Genomic DNA, 12,218 nt, shown 5'->3' with positions numbered 1-12,218 from the left:
TGGACCAAACCGGGCGAATCAATACGACAGACGTACCATCTAGTTTTTCGGGACCGTACCGTAAAAAAAGAGGCTGGTGCTCTTTGAGGATACGAGGCTGCGCCGGCGCGTTGTTACTGCATAATCGGACTTGTCACCGCTGGTTATTGAAGCCCTATATCAGTCGTAAGTACCACCCTGCTCAGTGTCACAAGGCTGATCTATATAACTCTCAAAAATGGAAATCTCTGTACTCTTGAAAGGCGCTGAATTTGACACAATGAAACCCTATGATCAACCACGACATCGTTACACTACGCCACAGGATCAGTGGAGATAAAGTATCTGCGGGTGTGCACATGGTGTCTCCTATGATCGCATCTTGACCAGTCCTTCCGCCGCTGACAGCCATGAGGCCCCCAAGCATATGGATTTGCCTCTGCTACCTCCATCATCATTCCGACTGACACGGTGCTTGTTATAGCTTGGCCAAAGTGATGCTTCTTGGCTGCCTCGAGGGCAGAAATCATGGATGGACGCCGCTCATGATTTTTCACATCATTAACACTGGGAAACGACTCTTGGGACTAATTACGGCGAGTCCTTCTGATTAAGATGAAACCAGCACCGTAGGTAACTCTCCAATGTAGATAGCGTAGTCAAAGTTTGATCCAACCACTTCGACCTATCAAATTATCCGTCCGGCACAGAGAATGACTCCAAAAGCGTCAAAGGTTTGCTCCAGGCAATTCAACGCGCTCACAGCCTTTCCTTGAACACGCGGCCATCGAACTGTGGACCTTCGCGCCCAAAGATATGACGCAAGACGTACTCGTTGCGGAAGAGACCGTTCGGATCGACGTGCTCAAGCAGTCGTTGGAAATCCTCGAAGCGAGGATAAATTGCCTTGAGGGTTTTCGGCCGTAGCTGATGAGCTTTCGCCCAGTGCGGGCGCCCTCCGTGACGGGTAACTATCTCCTCAAAGCGGCCGAACAGTTGTCTGTAAGGGACATTAAACCCGTATGGCCTATTAAATCACCGTAGCAATCAACGATCAGTAATTTCGAGACCGCAGACCAAAACATTGGAACCTACTTGTACTGCATGATCCCAATCCAGCATGTACGCTGCCCATAACTTGGACTCAACCACACACCGTCAGCATCCGAGAATCGGATTTCGAGGGAACAATGCGGACGGAGACCATCTGGATCGGCGAACTCGGAGTCAAACCAACCGCGAAGCTCGCGTAGACAGGCTTGCGCGTGTTCGTATGGCAGAGCCCACTCTGTGGTATGGTGTCGGTACTAAAACCAATGGTGTATCAATTTCAAGGCAAGAGGACGATTGGGGGCTGACGCACCTTGCAATCAATATTGAAGATCTCCAAGGAGCCACCAACGGATACGGTCTTGTTGCCAACTAACCAAGAAGTAAACTTTCCAACCCAGATGTTGAATGCAGGTATCACGAGGCCAATAAAAAGCAAGAATTGGACTACGTGGTATCCAATTAACGAATGCCACAGCCAACTGCTTGTGAATAGCTTGGGCTTTAATGGGGAAAATATGTGATTTTACTCATGGATAAAGGCTGAAAAGGTGCATACTTCGGAAGTTTTGTCCATGCTGCTGACTCGTACAGCGTCTGCTTGCGGCCACCACCAGAGTCGTACGTATTCCGCGGAATGGACTATCTCGTCTAGATTGTCGAGAGTGGGATCAAACTTGAAAGTCTCTTGCGATTCGCGCAAAAGGAAGGAAGGAACGACGTGTAGCTGAACGCGTAATATAAGGCCCGTACTCCCTAATCCACAAAGAGAACCGTAAAAGAGATCAGGTCGTTCAGTTGGCGAGCACGAGACGTGCGAGCCATCGGCAAGGAGAAGACGGAGCATTTGAACATGTGAAGACAAGACTCGCTGATTGATACCAGTACCATGGGTGGCTGTCGTCACCATTCCGGCGAGGGTCTGTTCTGAGATGGAACCAAGATTGCTCATGGCTAGGCCCTTCGCATCTAGTGCTGCATGCAGGCGCTCGAGTGTGATACCGCCCTGAGCACATACGTAGTGCTTTTCGGCATTGACCTGCGAAGAGTGGAGTTAGAGAACGGGACGGAGAGAGCCGATAGAAGATACCGCGCAAGCATTCTCTTCTGTCCTGATCAGGTATGGATCTCACCTCCAGAATCATATTCATCTTTTGCATCTTCACCATATAGCCCTTGGTACATGCAAGGTCGCTTGGTGAATGACCAACACCAACGGCACGGACAGTTTGACCTTCACGTCGAGCGAGCTCAAGGATGAGCTCGCACTGATATTCTGTTTCCGGTTCGAAGACAGAAAGAGGTGTGCATCGGAAGGTTCTTCCCCAATTATAAAAAGTAGCCCTAGATGAAGATGGGGAGACTGTGATCGGTCGGAGAAGAGCATACAGCCCTTCAAGAGAGATGTCGCTGAGCGGAGGATGGGGAGGTGCCATGGGGCGTTTGGCGGGATGGGGAAGATGGATGAAAAGGTGATTTTATAGGTGCTCAAGTTGTAGGCCCGACGGCAATTATGAATGTGGCTCCCGGCCACAATTTTGAGACCACATTCTGCTCTCCCGGCGTTTTCCGAATCGTGAATCATGGAGGGCAGAAGAATCTCTAGGACAAGGGCCGGACATTCTCTTACTCGAAAGCCCACTGGTTCCGGCACCTGAATCATCATGATGATCATCGGCAGTTCAATAGCACCCAGTAGAATTCCCGCACGCACGGCGGGAGCGTCTCTGAGTGACGTACCCCTGCAAAAGCCCTCAGAAATATCAGTTTCTCTGTGTGGTATAGGACCTACCTATGTGACGTACAGAGTCCTGGTACAGTGTCATGGGCTAGTTATTATCGGCTTTATTCAAACATTGACCCACCCGACCGTTTGGTAGATGGCACAGCATGGCATGATACAGTATGGTGCAGGGGAATATACCACTTGAACTTGACATTTGCTGTCTCCAAGGTGCGCATAACAGTACAACGTAGTCATCTCGTAGTAGGAAGTTCGATCTTCATAGACTTTAAGAAACAGGTAACAAGAACGACGGCGAGTCGGAGAAATGGAAAGCCCGCGGCAGACAATATTTGTCTTCAGATTCTCACGGTGCCCGTCCCAGATAGTTACGAATCAGGCTTTAAATCCCGTGGACCAGGGGCCAACTGCGAGAATCACAAATCAATTGGCACAATCTTTTGAACTCCTTCTGTTGTGTGACCTATCATACCAGATCATACTCCTCGATGAACTTCCGATTGAGTATGTTTCGTTTTATCTCTAGCCTCAGGTTGATGGAATCAATGCCGCTCACGTTTCCAACCGTCACTAGAGGGATCATTATGCTAAGGCCATGAATTCAAAGGTCAAGTACCATCAGAGACTACATGTCTGCTTTCTTTCCAGTAATCGAACGAACGTCATCGTACTTTCATGGGCTACAGTAATATGACATCCATCCACTACCACAGAACCGCTTATTGTGCCGATTTGTCCGTATTGTGCTGGAAATGATGGAGTTACGTCCTGTATTCTAAAACGAGAGTATAGCCCGATTGAACTACCGTTGCGTTGCTCTAGACATGGAAGAACTCAGTAAGGAACCTGAACCCAATTTCGGCTTGTGGACTGATAGAACTTACCATGCCGTACATATAGTTCTATACAGTGTTGGACGCCATCTTACGCTTAGCGTGTAATGATACGCCTCCTTCGATTTAGTCCTTTTCCACCGCTGCGTCTATGCTGTAATGTCGGCCTGTTACCTTTCGGATAGGCCTTGATTGCGCAACTGATATGCAATAGAGAGAATCAATACGGGGCATCTTCCTAGTGCGAGGAGTTCAACCACCGCTATCCAATCCAACCGATGCATGGTGCTGGTTGGAGTAATTGGCCTATCATCATTGACAATCAAAAACACTCAATGTCATCATCTGCCAGCTCTAGATCATGATGCCATCGGCACCTCTTACATAGCGAGAAATAGGATGACGCCGGATTTAAGCAGAACGAAGGAGGCAGCATTCCTCAGGCTGCCCTGTTTTTGTCTTTGGCAGTACGGTGAGTTGTCCGCGGTACGGCCTACGGTATCACCAAAAGGTCAGCAACTAGCATATGATCCAATGGCGCGAGGCATGTCCACATTAGCGCAAGAAGAGCGAGAGACATTACACGTACCTGGAGTACGAGGTCGTGACGGTACTGTCTGTCTTTCATGAGAACCTGTGTCAACCTGTTGTTGGACAGCGTCCCTGGAAGTACGCTTCTCAATTGGACTTGTTGTCTTAACTCCATTGACCAGCACACGAAGCAAGCAGGGCTTGAAGCGTCATTCAGGGTCCCTTTGCAGCTCGGTGATAATCATGCCAGAAGGGGTACTAGAGCGATTCGGATTAGGCACGTAGAGCATCTCTCTGCCGGTGGGTTTTACCGCTCTTGTCGCAGCCGACCACTCGTTTGGCACCGTAACATTCATCAGTAGCTCACGGCAGCGATCGAACGGCAAGCTACGGGTGCGACGTCCTCGTCTTCCGTGGACTTGCATACGATAGGAGATATATCACTATCACGTCGGCAAATTGTTCCTCGTTACAAGTTAAATGTCGAAGAATACATGGAAGCGTTGACGGTAATGTGCTTGCATCGAATCATGGCGGGGCTTCACCAACGCCTGACGCTGAAAGTACTTTGTGCGCACCTCCATATGCCCATAATTTGCCGTTCAAGCAGATGAAGGCCCATATGTGTATATCCTCAATTAAAACGGCCGCCTTCTGCGTATCGTTTATGTCTTTGGCGTAAGGTCAGCCACGATAATGTCTGATGTGTCCTAAGCCCTCGAGCGGCTAACTTCATGGAAAATTTGCATCAGCTAGGATGTTTCAAGAAATTTTCGGAATTTGAGCAAGTAAGGGAAAAGACTCCGAGAGAAAGCTAACTAGAAAGCAGCAGCTAACGACATAAAGCTTGTAATTCAAGCTAACTTCAATATAGTATTTGACGACTCAAGGGTACGCACCAGGGCACGCATGTTCTTTCAGCAAGTCTAAGAGCCCAACAGAATCGAGTCAACATACAGCACTTGCACTGAAATTAGTTCAGGTACGAGCTTCTAAACCCAGCTCAGATCTGTAAGACTGACATTCACAATTTTGAGAAGCCTCTCACAACGGATCTTTGATGAGTCCACTGGCATTTGAGTTGAACAAACAACTGGCCGGTCAAAATAGCAGATTTTGAGCTTATGTAGAACAAACATGGGCTGCTCGGGTATTCAGATCAAAAATGTCAATGTTCACCCTGCCTTGATTGTCATTAGCAGATCGTTCCTGCAGTTCATCCTGGGAAGGGTAAGATAGAGAGGATGAATGCAACGCTTCACTTGCGAAGCCCGGTACTACCGGCGATAGAAAGCCCATCCATGTCAGATGTTGGAAGATATTGAACCTCGCGAGTCGATGGTAGTGTCCTTCGGACCGGAAGGTGGCAACAGTATATTATCACTGTCGAGTTGAAGGCTGAGGCCCAACCGTCGGTGTGCATGCATGCCTACATCCATTCAAAGTGTCGTCGAAGGTGCCAGGGCGGGAGATACCGCCTGGGAATCTTCACGTCATCGACCAAGTCGGGGAAAGACGTGTGAACGAAAGAGAAGCTTCGGTAGTCAGCGCGAGGACCAGCAGTGGCGCCGTCAAGCGCTGATCGCATTACCTCTTACAAGAGAAGCGCTGAGCATTGCATTCCACGATGCAAAGAACGAGGAAGAATCCCTGTAAGTTGCAGACGAAGGCCCAGAGAGTGTCGCAAAATTCTTTTCCGGTGCTCGTTTCGGTGGTGTCCCTTGACTTGATCCACTTGGAGACTTGCGACATGTATGAGATGGAGTTTGTCTTCGCAAGCGCTGCATAGGATTGTGCGGAATGGTATACTGCATCGAAGACGATGACATGCGACTTCTCAGCATTACCAACAAGGGGATCACATAGGTTGAGCACCATCTATTCTGCTAATAGCAAGCCAGCAGTGAACATTCGAGTAATACTCCAGATCAATGGCCACCGTGTCCCGCAGCGGCGATGTGTCCGGCCTTGCTGGTATGCCATGCGTCGCGGCTCTTCGCCCATGCGTAGATGGCATACCCTGATCCACGGATGGTTGAGTGTTATATATATAGGAGATGTGCGAAGAGATTATAGGTGCCTACCGAGAGAGGCGGGCACCGCCCAGTAAGCGAAATGGGCAGAGAGGCGGCGGTAGCCGTTAAAGATGTAACCTTGAATCAAGTTCTTAGAAGCGCGTTGGCGGAAAGGCGATACGGCTGCGCACAGTGAATTGCAGGTAAAAGCAAAGGAGAGTGTCACGTATGAGCAGTGAAAACGAAGGGTAAGAGGGTAGAGGACAGACAGTATTGGATGACGCCTTTCTGTCTGATGCCCGACTTGTCGCCCCACCAGAGGTTCTACATGAATGAAACCCAGAAAATCATTAGATCTTGTGCAACTTCGAAAATATGTCTGGTGCTGGCTGAATTTTTGAAAGCATCTACTCACGTAGACCTTGGCTATGTCAACCGGATAGATATATCAGTTAGACTGCCTGAATGATCAACACCAGAGATAGTATGCTGACGCACGTCCAGGCATATCGCTCATGCATACGTTGGTTGCCTTCATTTTGACGAGATTAGGAGAGTGCAAAGAGAGGAGGTGGAGGAGACAGCAAAAGATGGATGGTTATTGGACAACGGAGGACTCCGGAAGGTGATGACCTGTCCCAACGTTCGGTCCAAAGTTCGGTTATCCGCAACGTCCCCATAATGTTTCCGCCATCGTAATGACCACCTCTTGCTCATGTTACACCAGTGTAATATATTCCTTGCACATCTGTCCACGGTTAAGCGACTATTACATTCTCATAACCTTGCTCATGAATAGGAAAAACAATGAAGGGCACCATCTCGACCGTAACGTCTGCTCACATCGAGCTACAAAAACAGCTCGCGCAACTACGAGAGATATGCACATCGATTTCGACCTACCAGCCCATTGTGCTCAAGCCACCAATCATAGACTCTACGCGAGATGCATTAGATCAAGGAAGGCGACATGAAGACTTGCCTGGTTTGCGTGCTTTTGCCGAGTCTGTGAAGCGCGATATGGACGTGATACAGAAGGCGAGTTGCTTCTCGATTCGATCTATTCGTATATTGACTGTAAACATGAAAATGGTGTGTATTGGAACAAAATCTAACACAACACATTGTAGTATCTTGTGGACCCCCAATCCTTCGAACACTCTCCTCCATCAACTAACTCGCCATATCTAGTCGCCGTTTGGAAGGAAGTGCTGACTGCGCCTCCACCCGTCATTGGGATCGGGCTGACTTACAACGTCGACAAAAAAGATAATGAGAGTGTGAAGGTGACCAGATCAACGAAACGCATGCCTACTGAGTTGTACACGAAAGTGAAAGTGGATGTTGTGGCCGACAATGGCCGGTCTTTGATCAGGATCAACACGTGTGTATCCTTAACTTTTTCTCCATGCCTGAATTGGGCTGATGGTGTGCTGCACTGAAACTCAGGATAAAAAACTCGCGGCTCCTGGCAGAGTTTCGTGAGATAGACTCTTACGACACAGAGTCTGACAGCGACAGCGACACTGGCAATTTAGACGCGTCCCTACACACCACAAACTGGCTCACGCTTGCGCAGACCGAGCTCGATAACTCCATCCTGCGCATGGCCCGCGTGCTCCTCGCTGCAGCTTCCAACAATTCTATAGGCCACTCATTCTCCAACTCTAGCCCAGGCACTACCGACCCCGATGACATCCCCAATCTCCCAAAAATCATCCTTTGTCTCCCGCGTCTCGACCCTTCCCCCAAAGATTCCACGTTGTACGACCCTCGCATTGGCCAAACTATACGAAGGCTGCAAGATCTCGGCATCGAAGTCCGCCTCGGAGATGATGCTTCCTCTCACAACCTGTCTCCCCATGTCTGGCCCGTATCCCCATATCCACTTCACCTGTGTCCTACTGCGAAGGTAAACCTAGACCTGTCTGTGCTCATCGCGCTTGTGTCGGACCTCACGCACGCCCAGCTCCCAGCGTCAAGCGAGGAGGCTAGGGATCGGTTCATACTACCCACCTCTGTTTACCCGCGGAAACGCGAGCGAAAATCTACTAATATTAGCTCACGGAGGACCGTAGAAGGCAGTGTTCAAGTTGAAAGACATGGAGATCCGGATAGTGTGGCCGTTGACGCAGATGCAGACGGTGCAAACCAGCACTGGCGCCAGCTAGTCGATCAGCAGCGTCTCGAGATGGCACATGAGTTACTTGACGAGATGCGCACTCGTCTGATTGCGTTCCGAGCTCCTTCCGAGTCTAACGGCAACGGCAACGATGCTGAAGGCACATTGTCCGGTGTTGAATTCTGGACGACGGCTGAGGCGCGTGATCGTTTCCTGGATATCGTCACGAAGATAGGTGGGCCGAACGAACGGCGGCGTGGGCGCGCTCTCTTCACTGAATCCGACTCTAGCCCTACCCCCACTGAATTATCAGACATGCGGGGCGCCTTCTGGCGCGGGTCACGCTACGCCCTAGACTTTCTGCCTCTACACCCAATCCATATTTTTCCTACGAATTCTTCTTCTCTCATCAAGGAGCGCAGCAGCAAGGCTGAGGCCCACCCATTCTTCTCAGCACTACAGCGCACGTGTCGCCACCTGCTCGCAAACTCGGGGTCGAATTCTGGTAGCTCTCCCGACTCAGGCATCCAATGTCCGCTTAATAAAAGCAATGCTGGTACTGTCATAGGCCATGAGATTGACAAAACGGAGATTCCTCCCCCGCGCGCGCTCCGGGGGAATGGGCGTCTCACTGCGCACACCACATATAGCTTGCTGTTAGGCGCCGTACATGGGTACACGACGCTGACAGCGAATCGCGCAAGTGCGCGCTCCATAGTCAAGGTCATCGAAGAGCTTGAGGTCAAGGATAGGTCATGGTACTGGAATATGTGTGGGACTGGAAATACAAGGGTAACCAGAGAAGGACTGGAGGGCGTGCCGGAATGTACAGGGGAGGCGAAGGCGGCGATGTGGGTTGTTGAGCCGAGGAGTCTCGCGGAGGCGATGCGGGCAGATTTCAATGGTCGAACCCTTGATTCCTGATGTCATGATGTGCCGATACGGGTCTTCACACGCACTCGTCCTCATCTGATCTGCACATCCTCGATGGAATAAGAGTGTACAATGGAAATCATGTGCCGCCACAGTTGGAGGAAATGCTCATGCGTCAGGACCTCCAGACGATGCACCTCAACCTGTCTGAGCGGATCGCGCGCTGTCTCGAAAAGTGACCGAAGACGTTTGAGAGGCGTTCCATCCCAGCATTCATCTGTGCTATTCCATCTCAGCATCATCACCGGGCTCGTCGCTTGCGTACAGTCATATGTCGAACACTCTGACTTTAAACTCACTCGGTTCCTCCATCCTTGATCGAGGTCACGTTCACCGCGCAATCCCTGTCGCTTGTGCTATCCGTGATCTGGTTACGTTGGAGTTGAGGGAGCGAGAAATACAAGGTGCCCCCGAATGGAGGAATCGTCTTTGATGTCGTGGAGACTGCATCGTTGCCCGTGATCGTGTAGGTGTAACTACGTCCCCGTCGCAGTCGCTATTGACCAAGTTCCAAGCAGCGCCTCTTTTATCCAGTCCACTTGTAATCATGCAGACCCATGTGTTCTGTACGGCACTTCCTCTGCGCGTCACCTGCGAGCTTTCCTTTTCTCTGGGTATTTGCTTTTGCTTGGTGTCGATCTGATCATTGAGGGGAGCCAATCACTCTGTTCGGGCAGTCAAGACAACAGTTGGAGGGTATCATGCTCAACCGTTTTCAACCTTTGGTGCTGTCGTCTGGGAATTTCGACGATCCTGGATTCTGGTACTATGATGTGCGTCTGTCAAGACCGGGGTCACTCGCGTCGTGTTGTATATAATATCTCCTTCTAGGTCGCAAGTTCAGGCTTTCCGCCTTCCTTCCATAAACTCACCGACTCCACGTGAGGCCCAGTTTTCCATCTTCGCTCATCCATGAACAGCACGAAACAGCCAGGCGCAACGCGGGCACTCAACAGGGATCAGGACAACCCTTGCAATCTTAAACGTGATAGGCATACTGTGGCCACTCGTACTCAGCTGTCACCTGCATCTTCATCTACTGCTGGTATGTGGTGTTTCGTCTGAGCCTTTATGGTTGTGTTATTAGATGGAATGGGAGCTAGACATTGTCTTCATTGGGTAATGAAGCCTCTTTTTCCTATGGCACTCAGTGGAATGGCACAGCTACTTCACGCGAGAAGTCATCTGGGGGTGTCGTTGTCATCCACGAAGATGATGTTCAGCATCTTCGGAATCATTCCTTCAATGGTTTAGAAGTAATCTATGTCGTTCGTATCTATATCACGGAAGACGTTCCCGCTGAACTCATATTTTACTGACAGGACGGGCGGAATGATAGGATGAGATTATCATCCAACGCTGAGCTCCCGATATCTCTCGCGACTACGAATGATATTTTGCAAAGTCTCCCATCAAGAGAGGCTTTGGTGGTCACTATAATCCTCAGCAGAGAACATCCTTCAAATAGTTTGAGTTCTTCTCCGGCTGAAATTTCATTCAACCCTACTACCGGTATTTCACCGAGCAAGTTTTCATCCACAATTGCCTCTTTTCCTCCAACTACGACTGGTACCACATCCGCTTTGTCCGCCACTAGCACTACCCTCACTAGATCTACTAGCATTTACAACTCATCTCTTGAATGCCAGAAATACTCAGAGTTAGTCATTATCGGCAGCGCAGCTTTCGGGGGCGCATATTTGATTCTGGCCCTGCTGTCCGTCGTGCTCTATCTGCGACTGGGTTGCCGGCTCCGGCGGCTCCAGTCAGGGAGCTCTCCGCATCGACATTTTTCAGGCAGTTCTTCGAGTATATCGGAAGGTTCGCCCGTCGTACCTACTCAATATTTTCATATGCTGCCCGGCACCCTGTTACCCTCGGGCAAGAGACCAGTTTACCAGATTGTTTCTCCCCGACCACCTTCCATCCTGCCCCCTAGCACAATGATACCCTAGCAATGCCTCTGAGTGCGAAACACACTCAAGAAACACCCCTACGAGCATAGGTAGGCAGGAGCTGGTTGTAGTGTGCAAGGAACTGTCAGCTGTGCCACAACCAGCAAGGGAGCATACTGAAAGTGTTCAGAGTGTAGAAACAGCACCAAAATCGAAATCTTCAGTCAGGCAATGTTCATTTGGAATTGATCGGGACAACTAGAAGTATTCAGAGCATAGCTGCAATCAAAGTGACACTGACACACATCTGGAAAAACCTCTTTTTTTAATTAGATTTAATTATTCAAAATACTAATCTGAGCTAATCAGAATATATTATCCATAATCAACTTTATAATCAAATCTGCAAGTAAAGGTGACATTGTCTATACTACTATAGTTCCATTGGAATCTACAATCCAATTACAATTTTACACATTTCAAATCCAAATTGTGTAAGTGCTACAATCTTATTTTTACTGTATTCTTTATTTTTTATTAGTTTACTATATCATTGTCTAGTGCCCAAATTCAGATATCAGCCCTGACTTTTGGAGCATTTATTGACCTCTTTATATATAGAATAGATAAAAGATAAATGTGTAAGAAAATCAGAAATGTTGAGATTGCCTTATTTATATCAACATATTTAGGTTACCAGGTGAATAATTTATAATCTTGTAGCTTAGTGGTTTAGAGCACTAGTCTGGGGTATATAGGTATGAGGTTATTGGTTTAATTCTAGTGATAGGCAAGTTTATAATAAGGTATAACTTTAGTTTGATTAGTAAGCTCTATAGATACTCTATGATTGGAGGTGTAGTAGTAGTAGAGAAACCATAGAACTGGGTTGGTTGATATTTTTCGGAAAATCCATATAATAAACTAGCTTTAATTAGCTCTAATTAGATCTTATATTTTGAGGATTAGAGGGGGGTAAGCTAAAAATCCTTAATAGTAATTGGTAAAAATATAGCTATATTTATGCTTGACTATGGTTATTTAATATAGAGCTTTTCCCTAATGTTAATGAGTTTTTACTTGTCCTATACACTATTTACATACCATACCTTTCTT

At 48.5% G+C, this 12,218-nt stretch overlaps 3 protein-coding genes across 3 annotated transcripts; 1 reads left to right on the top strand and 2 right to left on the bottom strand.

The window, feature by feature from the left end:
- Positions 1-738: 738 nt before the first annotated feature.
- On the bottom strand, positions 739-2,465 carry HETIRDRAFT_174060 (uncharacterized protein; the record flags this gene model as incomplete). The annotated part of the gene is made up of 5 exons (XM_009552523.1): positions 739-1,006; positions 1,075-1,286; positions 1,343-1,531; positions 1,589-2,068; positions 2,163-2,465. 5 exons carry the CDS (start codon positions 2,463-2,465, stop codon positions 739-741), a joined length of 1,452 nt encoding a protein of 483 aa, XP_009550818.1.
- Positions 2,466-6,092: 3,627 nt separating this feature from the next.
- On the bottom strand, positions 6,093-6,748 carry HETIRDRAFT_37298 (uncharacterized protein; the record flags this gene model as incomplete). The annotated part of the gene is made up of 5 exons (XM_009552177.1): positions 6,651-6,748; positions 6,568-6,578; positions 6,422-6,476; positions 6,222-6,335; positions 6,093-6,157 (listed from the first exon to the last, which is right to left on the bottom strand). Coding segments are annotated over exons 1-5 (285 nt in total), but the record flags the coding sequence as incomplete, so codon positions are not given.
- Positions 6,749-6,841: 93 nt separating this feature from the next.
- Positions 6,842-9,300, top strand: HETIRDRAFT_65560 (uncharacterized protein). The gene is made up of 4 exons (XM_009552229.1): positions 6,842-6,880; positions 6,952-7,190; positions 7,283-7,536; positions 7,602-9,300. Exons 2-4 carry the CDS (start codon positions 6,960-6,962, stop codon positions 9,196-9,198), a joined length of 2,082 nt encoding a protein of 693 aa, XP_009550524.1. The 5' UTR covers positions 6,842-6,880; positions 6,952-6,959; the 3' UTR covers positions 9,199-9,300.
- The last annotated feature ends 2,918 nt before the right edge of the window (positions 9,301-12,218 follow it).

The sequence above is a fragment of the Heterobasidion irregulare genome (assembly GCF_000320585.1).
Source record: "Heterobasidion irregulare TC 32-1 unplaced genomic scaffold scaffold_10, whole genome shotgun sequence".
Taxonomy (NCBI): Eukaryota; Fungi; Basidiomycota; class Agaricomycetes; order Russulales; family Bondarzewiaceae; genus Heterobasidion; species Heterobasidion irregulare.
This window is presented reverse-complemented; position numbering and strand designations above follow the sequence as displayed.

Excerpts from the sequence above, each read along its gene's own strand:
- HETIRDRAFT_65560 (XM_009552229.1), top strand. The coding sequence starts at position 6,960 with ATGAAGGGCACCATCTCGACCGTAACGTCTGCTCACATCGAGCTACAA. Across the intron at positions 7,191-7,282 it reads ATATGGACGTGATACAGAAG|TATCTTGTGGACCCCCAATC; the intron begins GCGAGTTGCTTC and ends AACACATTGTAG. Across the intron at positions 7,537-7,601 it reads TCTTTGATCAGGATCAACAC|GATAAAAAACTCGCGGCTCC; the intron begins GTGTGTATCCTT and ends ACTGAAACTCAG.